Here is a 17631-nt window from a genome sequence, read left to right as displayed (position 1 = left end):
GATGTCGTTGCAGGAAAATCACAGGTGTAATTAATCAGATTAACAACAAATGCGTTCCATTTTAGTTGTGTTCTTCACTGACTCACCGGTCGTTAGTGTTATTAGCTCCACCTGTGCTTTTCCTGCCATGATAAGTCAAAACAGTTACGGATTAATAGTCCACCTTAACGTTTCTAAGTACAAATGCATCAGCGCTCGAACAGATGATGAGTAGCCACCGATCACATTATACAGTTAAAGACCCCACACAGGTGTTTTCGCTTGCTTGATCAGACCTCCTGTCAGGGCTGTGCTGGTGTGTGAGGATCATGCAAATTAATTTGCTAAGTAAGCGCTGCTAGAAGCCCGATGACAAAAGGAATACTCAAGGGATAGTTTGGTTGCCAACTTGCTTGCTAAAAGCTTGTCAGTCATGATAGCTGTCCAAAAACTGTTTCACGCCTCTTTAGTGAAGCAGTGTATACTCTAACAGAGTAAATTAAAGTGGGTTGTGTCATAACAGCTAATAAGTTGCAATAGCTTCCTCCATCTTGGACTCTCTCGCTCTCTATTCCCTCAAATAACTAGATGGTTTACTATTGATCAACAGTGTGAGCTCCCTGAACTTGGCGTAAAAAAAAATGTATGATCACTGTTGCGTGCAAATTCACTGTTCATGGTGATTTGCTGGAAGGAAATGATTTATTCGCATAATGCTGTTTTGAATGTTGGCGTGACCAGACATTTATAGCAGGGCAATAATTTTTCTTGTTAGTAGTACTGAACCACTTAAAGCTGAGCAGAGACGACCGGCGAGAACACCTGTGAAAGTGGTCGTATTTCATATTTGAAACAACAAACCACAACAAAAGAAGTTTGATGATTCAAATCCTGCACTCACATATTTTCAGGCAACTCCTTATTATGTCCTGGACTCACAGGGTACAAAATCACTCCACCGTTATGTCAGCTGCACGATGACACACCTCTCCCCTTCTGCTTTAACTTGAGTCGTTCGGTACCAACATCTACGCCCTCCTCTCTCTACCCATGCCTGATTTGTGTTCCTTGCCATGCTGATTCCCTCATTAGCCCTGGTAACCTCCTGGCTGCCTCACCAGCTGCCCCTCGTTGGCTCATTAGTGTCTCTGAGCCAACAGTGAAAATCCTCTTGCCTTTTGGCAGATCATCTAGGCTGCCCCACTGCTGCTGCCGTTGAGCCCTGTCTTGTTTTTGTTGTTACCTGTCTGCCTTTCTGTTGCTAACATCCTGTTTGCTTGCTTTAGGTTGCCCAGTTCTCCAACATAAAGTTCTTAAACATGAGATTTTGGGAGCAAATTGATTAGGAATTAAAACAAAAGTAAAAAAAAGAAATCAATTTTCGGTATCCTGCGTTTTATTTCCTTCTGATTCCACCTGTTGTCTCATCCTCTGTTTCTTCTGTCGCTACAGTAACACAGATGTGCATACAGTCGCCTCTCTCCTGAAGCTGTATCTCCGAGAGCTGCCGGAGCCCGTCATCCCCTTCCACAAATATGAAGAGTTCCTGGCCTGTGCCAAGCTTCTCAGCAAAGATGATGAAATGGTAAGAAAGAGCACCAACGGATTGGCCTTTCACAAACTTTATTCCTCCGTGTAAAGTTCGACTTACATTGCAACAGAAGTCAGCGCCGACAAGCTCTCGCGTAAATCACCCAAAGTCCAGTTCTGTGGCATTAAAGGTGGCCCCCTGCTGCCCGGTCATCCATGCTCTGCTCTGCTCTGCCCTTTCTCTCTGCCTGTCTTGACTTCCAACATCTGAATAGGATTGTTTCACACCGTAAGGCTCGCATCACAGCCGGGGACGAGTCTTTTGCTTTTGCTCGAGTAACTTTCCCACGATTGATCGTAACTTTCCGCATGTATTGATGCAAATTATGATTGAACTTATGTGCCCTTTTAAAAACTGTCCATCCTCTGCAGGGTTTGAAGGAGTTGAGAAAGCTTGTTGAATGTCTACCTCCAGTGAACTACAACCTTCTCAAGTACATCTGCAGGTATTAACTGATCGTTAAAGTGGATGATGTTTGAAGTTGTGACCATTATCGAACACTGAAATGTTAATGTTTTCCTGTTTTTCTCAGATTTCTAGATGAAGTCCAGTCATATTCAGGAGTGAATAAAATGAGCGTCCAAAACTTGGCCACAGTGTTCGGGCCAAATATCTTGAGGCCGAAGGTCGAGGATCCAGTCGCTATAATGGAAGGTCGGTTTTCATGCTAGTCGTGTCATGGCCGATATTTTGTTTTAACTGTTAGTTTAAAGTAAAGATGTGTGCTCTCATGTTGTCAGGTACGGTTCTGGTCCAGCAGCTCATGGCTGTTTTGATTGGCCGCCACGATGTGCTATTCCCTCAGAACGAGGACAGCCCCACGGCCCTGGAGCTCGTCAACAACAACAACATCGACCTGCAACGGCGACAAGCCACCACAACTACCTCCGGCATCACTACAGTGTCTCAGAACGCCGAGAACAACAACACGCAGGTGGTGCGGCAGTGCGCTTGGGAAGCACCCGAATCCCCCCCGCACCGCCAACACGTAGACAACAGTGGCTCCCCGCGATCGGCGAGCCCTCGCAATGGCGTCATTGGACGCTTCGACATCGCCCGCAGCCCTCCGCTGACTGTTAAAAAGAACCCGGCTTTCAGTAAAGGCAGTGGGATCGTTACAAACGGCTCCTTCAGCTCCTCACCTTCTTCAGACCCCAGTCAAGAAAAGAGCCAGACGTTGACTGGAGGTGGGAGTTTGCCGGTGCGGCGCAGTGGGACACTCAAAGGCCCCGGCACAAAAATGGGCACCAGTGGCGTGACGAGTGGAAGCAGCATCGGAGGGAACGGGACTGTGCGTATGGGGATCTCCGGCACCGACGTCGTCACGGGGAGTCTGAACAGCCGTAACGGTCACTGGGTACCAAATGGCTGCGTCACGTTACGCGAGAACAGCAAAACACGTGACTGCTCCAACGGGGATCAAATAACCAATCAGAACCGTCTGTCCACGTATGACAACGTCCATTTAAACCACCAGAACCTGCAGCAGCAGAACCACATCACCAACACGTGTCTGAGCAGCAGCTGCGAGGACAAGCAGAGCGTCGACAGCGCCACCTGGTCCACCTCCTCCTGTGAAATCTCCCTCCCCGACAACTCCACTTCCTGTCGCTCCTCCACCACCACCTGCCCCGAGCAGGACTTCTACGGAGGTCACTACGAGGACCTGGACGGACCAACGCAGGATAACGAGCCTCCCCAGTCTGGCGGCCGCGGAGGCGGAGGTGGAGAGGGGGAGGGCAGAAACAGCAACAGAGAAGGGAGCGGTGACGGAGCAGGGAGGAGCAGTCGGGGCACCAGCAGTAGTGACAACAGCGAGGGTTACACTGTTGGTAATGGACCCGGCAGCCACAGCGCCCTGCACAGTTTGGTGGCCAGTCTCAAACAGGAGATGCACAAGCAGAAGACCGAGTACGAGGCCAGGATAAAGAGGTAGGCCTCAAGCTAGTTTCAAAACAAATCACCCCTAAAGTGTGTTTGACATTTTGGGAAACACACTGTTTACTCAGCTCTCTCGCTAAATGAGGAGATCAATACCACCCTCCACAGCCAAGAGACAGTTAGCTTGCCTTAGCATTACAGCTGCAAACAGAGGGGAAGCAGCAAAACCTGGCTCTGTCTAAAGATTACAACACCAGCCCCCCCTGAAGCTCACTGATTCACATTATGTCTTGTTTGTTAGATACATACGAAAAACAAAGTGCAGTTGCGGTTTTAAAGGAGGTAATTTGCTGGAATATTTCTTGGGTGGTTGTCATGACGTCAGGCCAAGCAATAGTCCATAGCATGTAACTCATTAAGTTGAAAATGAACTGCAGCTGTTCCCCACTTTTAATTTATCCTTGCTGTCTCTTCCGCTGACCCTGCGTTAACCTCCTCCGCAGCTTGGAGCAGCGTAACCTGGAGCTGGAGACCGAAATGGTGAACCTCCACGAGGAGCTGGACCAGGAGAGGAAGAAGTACACCATGGCGGAGATCAAGCTGCGCAACGCCGAGCGAGCCAAGGACGACGCCGAGCGGCGGAACCAGATGCTGCAGAAAGAGATGGAGCAGTTTTTCTCCACGTTCAGCGACCTCACTGCAACCGGCGCCGCCACAGCCACGGACCCCCGCCGACCAGATCGCAACAACCCCATCTGGATACAGTGAAGACTGGAAATGGTTTATTATGTGACGCGAACATTATGACGAGGGCTCCAAACAGGATTTGGCTGCTGGTTTGTAGAGGGAGAGATTGGAAGTTACACTGCGAAGGTTAAAGAACGCATGTTTTAATTTAATAGAATAAGAGGGGGAGGCCAGACATCACCTGGAGTGATGCCAGACTGACATTATCTGTAAATACAGCATTATTTAAACAGCTCTCATCATGACTGGGAGGTGGAGTAAAGGCACAGTACACCATAATCTATTCTTATTATTATTATTTCACTTTAGCTACGATAGGAAGGGAAGGCAAACAGTTAAAAAAGGTTGTATTCAGAAAAAAAAATAAATAAGAACACAAAACCTCCCTATTTTAATCAAACCAAAAACATCTTATTGTTTCATGTATCTGCATATGTACATAGACGGAAAACATGCAGACAAACACAGTGTCATACGTATGTAAAAAGAAATGAAAGTTAAATGTTTATCTGATATTTAAGCAAAGTTATCAATGTCTGATATTTTATATTTTTTCCTTGCACTTACATGTTCGTTTAGTCTCTGCAAGGTGGTACTGAATGTTCTGTCGGTCCATGTGTGTACCGTTTAAAATTGGACAATATACTGTATATGTGCCTGTGCTTCTGTGATGTTTCATTTACCCCCCCATGACCAAAAAAAAAAAAAAGAGCCTGTACTGTAAATATTTTCTAGATAACCGTAGACACTACTTGTTAGTCTGCACTGTGGTTTGGACGCATATTCAGACGGATGTGGCACGATTTAAGTTGAAACTGATCGAGGAATGTTTTGAAGCTGAATTTTTAGACTCGCACGATGGGTCGTTGGCATAAATCCCAGAGAGAAATTAAAACGTCTGTCATGAATTCAGAATTTCGGGTGACAAGTTGTACTCTCCCCGGCTGTCGTCACGCTATAAACGCTCTTGGGAATTGCAGTTTACAGGCCGCCTCTGTAGTCTTTTGACAATTTTTCCACCTGACACAACTGGTTTACATCCTAAACTAGCACAGAATAACAAGCTGCAGCGACAGAACACGGACACGGAGTTGTGTTTCTGGGTCATAACTGTGAAAAAAAAATGGGATTACAGCATCAACAGCCTGGTTGCTAGATTCAGAAGCGGAAGTGGTGCGTGTGCATGACGGTGCATGAGCCCATTTGGGCCGGTGTACAATAAGTGAATGTCTGTAAAGTGACTACATATGGATGAAGTGTATTTATGTAGCTTTAAACCAAATGTCTACACCCGATGTGGATTTTCTAATGGGTACAAAACATCTGAGAGCAGACCTGAGCTGGACTTTCTTTTAAAAGAAGTATTTGAGCACAGGTCCGCTGCTGCTGCCGCCGCCGGCTACTCTTCCTCTGACGACCAGGTCCCATTTAAAACCTGCTGCTGGTCAATGCAGGACATCTGGAATGTGCACATGGAGTTTAAAAAGAAAGGAAAAAAAGTGCCTGAACAACCAAAGGAGGGAGGGGGAGCCCAAGCTTCTCATTTTGCACCCTTCACCGGGAAGTAATAGGCTTAAGCCGAGCTGACAGCGGCACCTCGTTCTGTGAATTCCACACAAAAGAGCAGATTATGGACACAGGGCGAGAGGGAGAGCAGGACTGGGACAGTGGAATATTTTCATGACATGATACTTGATACACAAAGGAACTTAAAACATGACTTAATATGAATAAAAGTGCATTTTCATGTGAGTCTCCTTCTGTTATTTACTACTGTGTCTGCAACGTGAGGAAGAAGGTACAGAATTACAAGACGCACTAAAACTTGTGTTCTTTTAGTATACGAGTGGATTTCAGGACTGGTACTATCACATTTTCATCATTTCTTATTGATAAGTTAAAGATATAGTTAATAAATACTCATCAGAATCTACATTTTCTGACCAACACAAAGAAATATTACATTTACAATCATATAAATGGACAAAAGCAGCACATCGTCACATTTATGAAGCTTGAACCACCAGTTGTTTTAACATTTTCTTACAAATACTGTGGATTAATGTTCTAGTGAATGACTTCATTACATTACAGGTATTTGGTATAAGATAAACTTGTTGAGGAAAGTCTCAACATGTTTTATTGCTAAAGCTCAACAATATGTCCTAGGAGCTGAGAAAACGTGTGATGATCTTAATATGATGCACTGCCGCAACTACCCAAGGTATAATTACTACAGTATGAGGGATATAGGACTGTAAACACATTTCTATCATGTCATGGCTTACATATTGTAATATTTCCCACATTTTATACCCCCTTTTCCACCAACATGGAACGAGCTCAGTTCAGGTTCACCGCCTAATTTTGAATTTTGCCCTTTAAACTGCCCTAGGATGGAGAAGGCCATAGTCTTCTTCGTCTTCCTGCCATTCATAGACAGTCAAAGTCAGTTTGAGATTAAAACAAGTGTCATAACAAAACAACATTTTGCAGGTAATCCATGCCTTTTGCCAATCTGCTGCTGTTTACCTTTGCTGTGCCACGTGGAATACCCTAAGTTGATGAGGCATCCTTGATTACAATGGTTCAGCTGGAAGAACCAGAGCTAATTTGGTAGAAAAGGAGTGTGAGAGGGCTGGAAACTGAATTAGGCCCAATCACAATGTCCACACTCACAGACTTGAGGCTTGTTCTAGGTACGTCTGATCTCTCACAGACATTTTGAGCTCTTCACTACTACTTTCTGTAAGTCAGTATTTCTTAAGACTTTGCCTGAGGGAAATGCCCACAGTTCATTGTGTTGCAGTGTTAACAGGGTTACCATGGGTTGCCAGGGGAGGCAGGTAATAAGCTTTACAAAGTGCTGTCCCGTTCCTAATGATGCCATCTCGGCCCCTTGCAGCCTCTTTGACTCAGACTCTCACCAGGTGAAGTCAGCTCGGTCCATGAGGGTTCAGAGTCTGTGCAGGTGGGACTCACAGTGTGTGAGCACATCACTTCAGGGAAAAGAAAACACTTACACCGCAGTCCAAGATCAAAGGTTTTGTTTATTTTCAATCACATACATATACTATTTATACATACACAGTTCCTTTAAAATGTTGTGTTTACAGTAACAGCTTTCAGTAATTTTTTTTCTTTTTCTTTTGCATTTGTTTTGACTTTATTTGAAACGCTATAGCCTGAAGCTTCGAGATCAGCGTGAAACAGATACAATTTCTTAATTATTTTTTTTTCTTTATCTTTTTCAACCTGACAAAAAAGAATGATTTCATTAAAACAGCACGGAGTAAAAGAAACAGAGAGAGAGAGAGAGAGAGAGAAGGAATCGTAAAAGAATCGAAAGAACAACATCACCTGATTCAGATGAGCTATACAGGGTTTCATCATCATTTCAGTCCACATTTAAGACTCGTAACATTTTGTAGCATCACCTGACCCTTGCAGTAGCTTGCCTCCCTGTCTTGAGTGCAATAAAGTGTTTATTGCCTTGTCGGATTGTTGTTATTTACACTATGACTATGAAAGAAAAAAGGAAATCAATAAGCTGAGGAAATCACCAGGACTGAGTCCAAAAGATGTCACGCTGGCACAGCCGAGTACGAGGTGTTTCCTAACTCGTGACGTGTTTCGTATTGGCAATAATATTATGGCTGAATGAAAAAAAAACATGAATTTGGCTCATCCTGAATCCGCAGGGGATCGTTTGAAGTCCCCTGGTGACGCGATGGGTCGCAGGACTGGTAGTTTGCCACATTTTCTAATTCTACAGTTTAAGTGACCGAACATGAAAAACACACATGAACTACTTCCAAACACGTGACTGTACTGACGCTCCATCAAACATTCTTAAAAAGCAAATCCCACAAACGTCGCGATGCTGTACTGAGAGGGGCTCGACCCTACAGACGGTTTGTGTTCAGTGCCGGTTAACTTGAAATCACACGCACACTGATGACAAAGCAGAGCAGCAGTGACGTGAGTGAAAACATTTCTACATTCAGCGCTGACGACCCAGCTGCTTCGGTCTTTAAAAATCATCTCTACTTCTTCCAAAAGCACCTTTTTGTTACAACATAATTGTCTTGAGGGATGTCTTGTAAAAAAAGATCACATTCAGAGACAGGAAAAAAAACCAACATGTTTCTTTGTAGTATTTGTACTCGGTGACCAGAACATGGAAAGAAAGGAAAGGAAAAATGTAGTCGGGATGGTTAAAAAATGCCCTGTAGAGTAACTGCAACAGTACCGTGAGTGTTCGTGGTGGAGGACTCGAACACGAGACCACTCTGTGAGTGAGAAACACTTTTTTCAAAACACAAAGAATTTCACCCTGTTTTTGAAGGATCGCCCTGGCCAGACCCCTGAACAGAAAAGCCGAGCTAGCCGTAGCTTATTCTGGAGACGCTGTACACCCTCGGTTACCCTCTGAGCCCTGTGAAGGTACATGTCTGTGTGTGGGTCACTGTATACAAGCCACCGGCAGAACGAGTGTTAACGAAGTAGCTTTTCCAAGTTGTGGGGGTTAGGGTTAGGGTTGGACTTTATGTACAGTGACAGCTACACTGATGCAGTTAGACATGTTAAGAAAAGCATGTTTTAACAATGTCATGACTTGGATTGAACTTTTAATTCTAGACTTACTGTAGAGCAGTGAGGTTTCCTAAAGTTGGAATTACGGTGATATTTATAGAAATTGCTGTGATTGGTGTTTTCGACATGCTCGAGACAAACACACGCGTCCCTGTTTGTTTCATTAAGGGACGGTGAAAGCACCCTCATGTGTGTTCTTTGTCCAGAAACCTTGTTTTTCTACGTCGTCAGTCAGCTGATTGTCAAGTTGAGTGAGTGCACTGTAAATCTTAACAGTTGACTTTGCTCGAAACAAGTGAGGAAACAGATTACCACAGAAATACCAAGTAAAGCAGGCTATTAAAGTTGTACGAGCTGAAAGGTTTAAACAACTTGAACTGATTAGACTGCTTTACTTGGTAATTTTGAGGTAATGAGTTTCCTCGATTTCTTTAAATAAAGTCACATTTACAGTGTAGGGTTGCAGCGATATATCAGTTTCAAAGTGGTATTAAAGTTAATAGTTATCATACCATGTGCATTTGCTTATATATGACATTGAATTGTACTGTACTTGTGTTATTAAAAATGTTTGTCAGGACAGAATATTTTGCTCAGACAAATAAACCCTCCCGTTTTCAGTCCCTTAAAGGTCTTTGTGGCGTATAATAATGAAACTAACAGTGTCATAATGTTTACAGTGATACCGTGCAACCATAATATTTTGGTTAAAGTCTCAACCCTAATCGCGAGACGGGTAATCCGATTTTTACGCAGACTAATGTGAGGAAGATCTGCTGTGTTTGTTTCGTTCACACAAACACGGCTCACAGTTCCTGAACAGCAGACACGTTACAACAGAAATGATTTCTTTGCTTTCCTTTTGAGGCTTAAAAGATTTCCTTTTCAGGGTTGTTTTCCCATTAACCGACCAAGCGCGCACGAATAAACAACTAATAGATTGACTTGTTGGTTGGATTGTAGTTTATCTAAAGCATGAAAAGAAAGCTGTAGTAACACTTTAATTGCAGTCAATGATTGCACATTCGAAAACTGTTGCTAACTCACTTAGTTGCGAGTTGTAAAAAATATGTTATCGAGGAGGTTTCTGTTGGGTCTCAGCCCGGGATAGACCCCGCTGAAGTTTGGTGAGGATCCGGATAAAATGAACACGTCAAGTCATTTCTTTCTCACTTTCTTTAACATTGAGTTCGGGCGTCTTTTGACATTTTCGTTAATTTCTCAGGGAATAATGCATGGATCTTGATTATTTAGGTGGCTGGTATCTATGAGTGAGGACAGGTCGATGCTGATAAAGGGGACTGTTGGGCCTTTGAGGAGGTACGTGCTCGACTTGAGTGCCATTCGAGTGTTGTCAACGGGGATGGACATCAGTTGGATGATGATTTCAGTCTCCCAGACACACTGTGCCACAAAAACACTGTGTCACACTATTTCATGGAGATAGATTCAGTTTAAAGGAGGAGTTAAATTAAATCAATATGCAAAGTGGCAGAAAACCATGTCATGTTGTGTAAAAACTAGCATGAGGATGCCTTAAGCCATACAATCAGATGAAAGCCGTTCGATTTCTCACCACAAAAGCTCACTTTCGAGAGCTAAAACCTAAAGTAAAGCGTCTTAAATATCGGGCGGTTGGGGATTCGGATAGTTTTAAGGCAGAAAAAGAAGAAGCAGAGGGAAAAAAGGTACCAAAAAAAAAAATTATATAACTTCTGCACTTGCGATGCTTCATTCCAAAAGGCACTTGCCATATTCAGGTTCCATCTATCAAAATAAATCAATCAATAAATAAATCTTCCAGCTGAGAAGTAATGTAGTTGGGGGAGCCTCTGTCCAGTTCCTTTTTCATGGACTTTTTTTTACGATGTGCGTCTTTACTTTAGAGCTTTGCTACGAGGTTAACACTCATCGCCTGCCTTTGAACTACCGACTGCATCATCTGTGTCTCTTTCCAAAAGCCGTCTATGTTTCAGTCAAATAAATAAGAAGAGTCTCCGTGTGGTAACACCACAGTGAAACAGACCGACCTCCTCTGCCTACGAGGGGTTAATGGTACACAATGACATGCAGGGCTGTGGGACAGCCCGTGGGGTGGTGGAGGGACCAATCACTCACTGCCAGGAGAAATAAAAGGGACACTACACACAAATCAGACTTTTTTTAAACTCCGTAAGTCTGAGCACAATCAAAATAATTCACTCTACTGAGTGTACTGACCCTTTAAGTCCCAGTTCAGCCCTGACATTTACTAATGTCTTAATAATGGCTTGCCTGTGGTTATCACACACGTACACACACACACACGCACGCGCACGCACACACGCTCACACAGTCCTTTCCTGTGACCAGACCCCCCTCATGTCTGGAGTTAGTTTACATCGTATATAAACAAAAGTCCCTATACAGACTTGTTTTAGCATACAGTGAGATTAGCATTGTTTTAAACCTAATCATGCAGGACTACAGCAATAGGCGGGGGGCAACTGAGGTGGAAAGCAGTGATGTGGCAAGGTGCGCTAGTCGGAAAAAAAAAACTCCCAGTGTACTGGCCGTCAGTCCCACTCCGTGTGCCCTTCAACTGTACAGAATTACATTATTTACAAGTAGCCCAGGGGGCGCCGCTCTGGGTGAGAGCGGCCGCGTGTCCCTGCAGAATAACCACGTAAAAACACACAAATCAGGCAACCTTACATCAGTGTCGGGTGGGGATGTCTAAGACCGAGCCTAGAGGTTAAAATACAGCAGTGTTTGTTACATAAGGGTGGGGAAAGGGTGGGGTGGGAGAATGAAGTTTGTATTGTACAGTAGTGATGGGCAAAATGGCAGCCCACCTTGCCACAATGATTGGCGCATAAATGCTTCTTGTAAGGATTTGGGAGACCAGCAGCCAGCCAATACGCACTTTACAGGAGATGCAAGTCGAAGCATTTGGTCGTTTTTGTTCGGATGCCATATACAAGATATGTGGGGTAATATAAGCAAAGCAACTAGAGGATCATTAACATATATCTCAGCTCATTTACTTCAGTTTAAATACCACTGCTGTTTTTGAATGAATGCACAGGCTTCTTTAGATTTCATCGTTTCAGATTTTTCCATGACTCGCGTTTTTTGCTCTTAATATATTCATTTTGATCTTTACTCTTTTTTTTTTGTTTGTCGTGTTTTCAGTTGGTCGTTTCAGGTTTCTTCACCGTCGGAAGAACATGGGGTTGCGCAGGCAGGCGGCTAGTCACCTGCAACACCCCAGGGGTCCTGCAGAGGTCTCCAGGCTGCTGTCGGTGTCTGATGCCAGGGTCTGGTCGGTGGACATGGAGGAGATGTCATTTATGGAGGAGGAGGGAGGGAGGCTCTCGCTGCTGTTCACGGCTGCACCTGTGCTAAGGGAATCAACAGCAGCAGGGGGTTACAACGTAAAAAGAGTCCGGGTGAAGACACAGGCAGAAAAATACAACCACAAAGAGATATATTATGTGTAGGTGCTGAATATAGCTGAATTTGTTCCGTGACATCGAGACGTTGAAAACAAAACACCTGTGGGACAAAACAATCACAGTGTGTCTATGATGAGACGGGGGTAAGTGAGGTTTGGGTCCAATGGATTTCACAGGAAAGATCGTCAAAGGCTGCAGTGTTTCATCAGCAGGTGGTTTAAAGGTATAATATGTCACATTTTCAGATAAAAATTCTCAAAAAGGACCAGAACTTTATTATATATTTTGCTGAGTTGTGTAATTATCCAAATTATCCAAAATGTTTCCAATAACAGTCAAACCCAGAGAAATCTGTGATCTCATTCAAGGTGAAGGTGCGTTTCATTTGGTCGCCTGTCGTAACTTCAGATGATACGTCAGAGTCATGTAAGATAAGAGTGTAATCAGCGACGCTCATTGTTAAACAGTGAAGACAACAACTCCCATGATCCCATGCTACTACACAACGTCATCAAACCTCTTTTTTGTACTGTCAGATTGTAAATTTACTGAATTACTGTACTTAAGTACAATTTTGAGGTACTTGTACTTCAATTTTCTGTGACTTTGTACGTCTTCTTAACTACATTTTGTATTTTTTACACCACTACCTTGATTTGATAACTTTGGTAACTTTAGTAGTAACTTTAATTGAGTTATTTACTTTGCAGGTTACATACTGCAGAGCCAAAGGAGTGCATCTTTAGATTACAAACAAACAAAAACTGCGTTCCGATAATCAAGAAAGGAGGGTAAACAGTCGACCTATAGTATACAGAATATAATATGTAAAATGTATTCTTATTTGTACTTTTGAAGTTCATCTAATATCATATAGACTTTTACTACTTTTATTTGTACTATTTGTACGGGTGACTTATAAGCAATATTTTGACAGGATATGTTTCCTTTTAATCAAGTGTTATTTTTGGGTACTTTCACAGCACTGGTTTTGATGCCAACACGTGACAGTATGGCAGCATTTATGATGAATGTATTACAGAAGGTCGTCTGCAATTGCTGGTTCTAATGGAAAGCCAGTCTTCATTTCATGACAACAATCCAATTTTCTTATGTTGATCTTGTTTTGAAGTCAGCTGCCGGTCAACTTTTTGAGATTTCATTAAAGAACTCGTCTACGCAGCTGTTATTTTGTCATTAGAAATTAGATTAACACTCTATTAAAGACCCCGGACGTCTCGGTTTTATGACTTCCTTGCATGAACTGACTATCTCTCTCAGCCTGGATGATATTTGCCCATCAACGCGAATGGCTTTGAGTATTAATGGAGGACTGGAAGTTGACACATCCCTTTAATATCACGTGGATCTGGGGACAAACGTGTGTTAATCTCATTTTCAAAACGAAGGAAGAAAAGATGACCCACAGCGTTCAGCCTCTTTGGACAGCGCTTTCATCAAGGGAGCAGGTTCTGCTCTCTTTGATAAGTTTATGAGCCAATCAATAAAAGAGCGGGCAGTCTGCTTTCGCCATGGGAGGAGGGAGAGTGAAGCCTGATTAAAAAGGATGAGGATGAGAATATAAAGGTATTGCCAATTTGAGGAAATCGCTAAAACGACCACTTTTACCTCCAAGCTGTAGTTCCCACAGAGGACATGCACAGTGCAGGCGAACTATAAATCTGCTGTTTGTGTCTGTTCCCTGTGGGAGCTAATTGCTTAATGGAGATCGGTGGGCACTTCAGCTGACCCAAAATAAAGTGGAGAACAAAGCAGGATTAATGGCTGCCTTTAATTCCAGCAGTCACTTCACCTGTAAGTGCAGTAAATATCTGTTCAAATTCAACAGGCGGGTGCCGTTTTAATCTTGAAAGATGACTTGATCATAAAACACATCAGTAACCGTAAGAAGGATTACTAAAATGGAAGATTAATTAAGCTTTTAAATCATAAAAAATAATGAATCATGGGAGAAACTCCAGCAGAAGTTTTGATGTTGGATTATAACTCTTGTTGTGTGCCGCTCTGGCACCAGCTAATAAAGTCTGAACCATTTCTCAGACGCCCTCTGCACTCAGTGAACTACTTTTCCATCCTTTGATAGAAGAGAGGCTGGTGTGTGATCCTGGAGCGCTGGCCTGGAAATATCTCGATAAATAAGAATTACAGCATTAAAGATGTAAAAATCTGCAACACACGCACGTAGCAGCACAAGGTTTTTTTGCTGCCGCAGTAAAACACTGCCACTCCTGCACTGCACCGCGGCGGATAAACTCAGGATCAGACATCGGGCCGGCCCATCTGCTTAATTACTACTGGATGGCCAGAAAAACAGGAGAAAGATGGAGGGGAGGAATTTGTGGGAGACAGAGTAAAGAGGAAGAAGCAGCTGTTGCGTTACGTGTTAAATCCCTCCTGTGAGCTATTTGCAGACTTTCTGACTATAAAGCAAGGAACCTCTCTCTCTGTGTGTTTGTCCGTGACTTGATAACCGTTCATCTGATCTATTTCACACTTGCTGGGTGTACTGCTGAGGACCCAAGAAACTGCACAGTCAAATTTGGTGCAATTTGGACAAATTCAATGTTAATACATTTTGACTAAAAAGCAAACACCACTGTGTTTTTTCTTCTCATGTGCTGACCCTTTTTTTTTTTTTGAACGGGCACTGCACTAGTAAAAGTCTCTTCTTTCTTTTGTAGTATTTCAACTTGAAGACAAAACGGTTTATATGACATTTAAAATAAAAGTTGATACTAATACAAAGATACTAATATTTCCTCATCTTGGCCCAGATGAGCACAGCAGAAGGCTTACAAACTTTCTATATAGATTGTCCATTGGGGGGGTTATTGTGTCCATTTCCCTCCACGTTCATGTGGCAGGTCCCTCTCCTGGTCAGCAGATGTCACTGTCTTTGCAGGATTACCTTCAGTTTTCTTTTCTAATCTTCAGAATGCACCTGTTTTTGTGCTTTTTAACGGAGAATGGCTGTTGTTTTAACCTCACAATAAACTATTGTTCACATGCATCACAGATGAGTCTGGATGGCCTGCTCACTCTGCCAACACGACTCCACGCCGCCTCTCTGTGGCCAACTGTGAGAACAGCACTCTCTCGTTGCAGAGTATGAAATGTCAGCTGCAGCTGAGGACCGAAATTTCCCGTGATGGACCCCAAAGGACCCAAATCTTAAGTCATGACATATACATATACACACATACACTCATAGAAGTACACACACCATCTGCTATTACACATTGTGCACTAAGAGGCAATCTTAGCAGTTACTGATTAGCTTTTTCTGCAGTGCAGTTTAACAAATACACTTGGCACAACACTACACAACATTTAACTGTAACAGGAGATGCAGGACACAGAGACACATGGTCAACAACACGATGGGTTTATCTATTTACATTAACTCCAGTAAGGTTATAGTAAATTCACTTACAGAGCGATTAGGGTTATGCACTGAGAGTACCTGAAGGTGAAGGCTGTCCCTTCACAACGCCATTCTTCGTTCTCTCCTCAAAGTTCATCACCTCTTTGTAGATGAGCTCTGCCGAGGAGCAAAAGTACAAGTTGGTACATAGATACACAAAACAATTTAGAACATGTATAAACGATATAGGGTTGCAGCAATATACTGCTGTCAGGGTAAACTGTGGTGTGAAAATTGGCAATTTATTACACCGTGTACATTTGTTTGACAAGTTTTTATCAAATGTGTTGTCTGCCAGGACAGAATCCTTATTATTATTATTGCTAAACTATAAGGAAGCCCTATAATAAAGCTTTAAGCTCTAAGGATCATTGTAAATTACATAATAATAATAATCATAATTACTTTTATGATTGTGTGATACCATGAAGTTATAATATTGTGAAAACCTCATATCGTTGCAACCCTAAAACAGAATGACAGTAATCTATATCGCTTTTGCCTCCTGGACTATTAAATCGTTGTCTTTAAGGGCACAAAGACAACACTGCATAATTAAAACATATAACACAGAATTATCATGTTTTTATTTCGATGTTTTGGCCGAATCTGTTGTTGTTGTTTGATTTACTGCGGTGGGTGTTATCTTTTATAGATAAAGTATAAAAATAGACAAAGGGCTTCGGACTAGAAAGGTTTTTAACTTTTTAACTAGATGAAAGGTGAAAGTGAAGCTGATTTCCATTATCTCTCACCTTTCCATTCATCAATGGAGTGTTCTCTTTCATCCAGCTGCTTGTCGTAGATCTGAGGGGGAGGCTAAAGGGGAGAGAGCACAACCGGCAGTGTGGTTTAACAACACGGTCAACAAGACTCGTTTCACATGACATTCATACAGCTGACAACACCGAATATCTTCAAGTGGAATCCACAACTTGGATACAAGGTTTTTAAAAGTTGACGTGATGATGCGTAGTAATTGGCTACGTGTTATTGTCGACTGATGAATAAAAATATGAGGATGAACAAATATCTGCACGTGAGATATTAACGTAATTTGAGACTTTAACATGAAACTTATGTGCACAAAGACATGGGGAACAAAGTAGTAGCACGTGTGGATTAAGATGAAAATAAACAATGTAAATGAAGGAAAATAAAATGTATTTATCCTTTAATCACATAAAATGTTGATTTGATTTGCAGATTTAAATGTTAATACATCATTTGACCTCAGACACACACATAAAAATATTTCAGACCTTGCAAATCAGGATTAAAACGACTGACAGACAGTGAGACAAGAACAAATCCAGCTAAAGTGCCTTTGTCCTTCTCCCGTAGGATTGTCGCTTCATCTAGCAGGACACAAATATGCTGTCTGGCACCCAGTCAACCCTTCTTATCACTCATTCATAGTGATCCTGCCCCAGACACTGACACTGTAATCTCACTGCAGGTGACAGGACCACCCAAACACCTCTCTGATACGACCTTGGAGGGACAGTTACAGGTCAGCACTCAGCAGGAGACACAAGTGAGAGGTTTGTCCCTCAAACAAAGATCTACTTAATACATTTTCTAACACAGGAGTTATCACTTCCTACCCTCTTAACGTCCTAAAAGGGCTTTACATGCAGCCTTGTGGACGTAACTATAACTCTCATATCTGCAGCTACACAATAATGACTTGTTAGAATTTGCAATTGTATTGTAGGTTTCTACTTAAACATGTACACAACTGTTCAGAAGTTTGGAAATCCCCTGTTATATTGATGTTTTTGGCTATTTTAACATTGATTACAAGTAAAATTCTGACACTAAATGCAGTATTTACCCTTGAAATAGTTTTGGCTCCAACAGAAGAATAATGAAGTGATTAAAAACTTAAATTTAGTTGATGCCCCTGCAGTGATGCATGACTGGGGAGATTACTGTTGTGACAATTTATTCTG

General features: G+C 42.6%; 2 protein-coding genes across 14 annotated transcripts in view; one reads left to right on the top strand and one right to left on the bottom strand.

Annotated features, from left to right (window-relative positions):
• Positions 1-4860, top strand: part of arhgap24 (Rho GTPase activating protein 24) — a 67214-nt gene extending 62354 nt beyond the window's left edge. For all 6 annotated transcript variants that reach the window (XM_084383213.1, XM_084383212.1, XM_084383215.1 and 3 more), the window contains 5 exons: positions 1432-1564; positions 1942-2015; positions 2103-2224; positions 2311-3502; positions 3955-4860. In XM_084383213.1, the coding sequence (XP_084239339.1) occupies positions 1432-1564; positions 1942-2015; positions 2103-2224; positions 2311-3502; positions 3955-4219 (1786 nt within the window). In that variant the 3' untranslated portion in view covers positions 4220-4860. The remainder of the gene's footprint in view (positions 1-1431; positions 1565-1941; positions 2016-2102; positions 2225-2310; positions 3503-3954) is intronic.
• Positions 4861-7228: 2368 nt separating this feature from the next.
• The window catches only part of mapk10 (mitogen-activated protein kinase 10), a 46245-nt gene continuing 35842 nt past the window's right edge, over positions 7229-17631 (bottom strand). For 5 of the 8 annotated variants that reach the window (XM_084382448.1, XM_084382441.1, XM_084382442.1 and 2 more), the window contains 3 exons: positions 16432-16495; positions 15716-15793; positions 7229-12172 (listed from right to left, as the gene is read on the bottom strand). In XM_084382448.1, coding sequence (XP_084238574.1) covers positions 12030-12172; positions 15716-15793; positions 16432-16495 — 285 coding nt within the window. In that variant the 3' untranslated portion in view covers positions 7229-12029. Of the gene's footprint in view, positions 12178-15685; positions 15794-16431; positions 16496-17631 lie in introns of all 8 variants that reach the window. The other 3 variants (XM_084382445.1, XM_084382446.1, XM_084382447.1) reach the window with 3 other exon arrangements.

Source organism: Pagrus pagrus (genome assembly GCF_965226575.1).
Source record: "Pagrus pagrus genome assembly, chromosome: 19".
NCBI classification, from domain to species: Eukaryota; Metazoa; Chordata; class Actinopteri; order Spariformes; family Sparidae; genus Pagrus; species Pagrus pagrus.
This window is presented reverse-complemented; position numbering and strand designations above follow the sequence as displayed.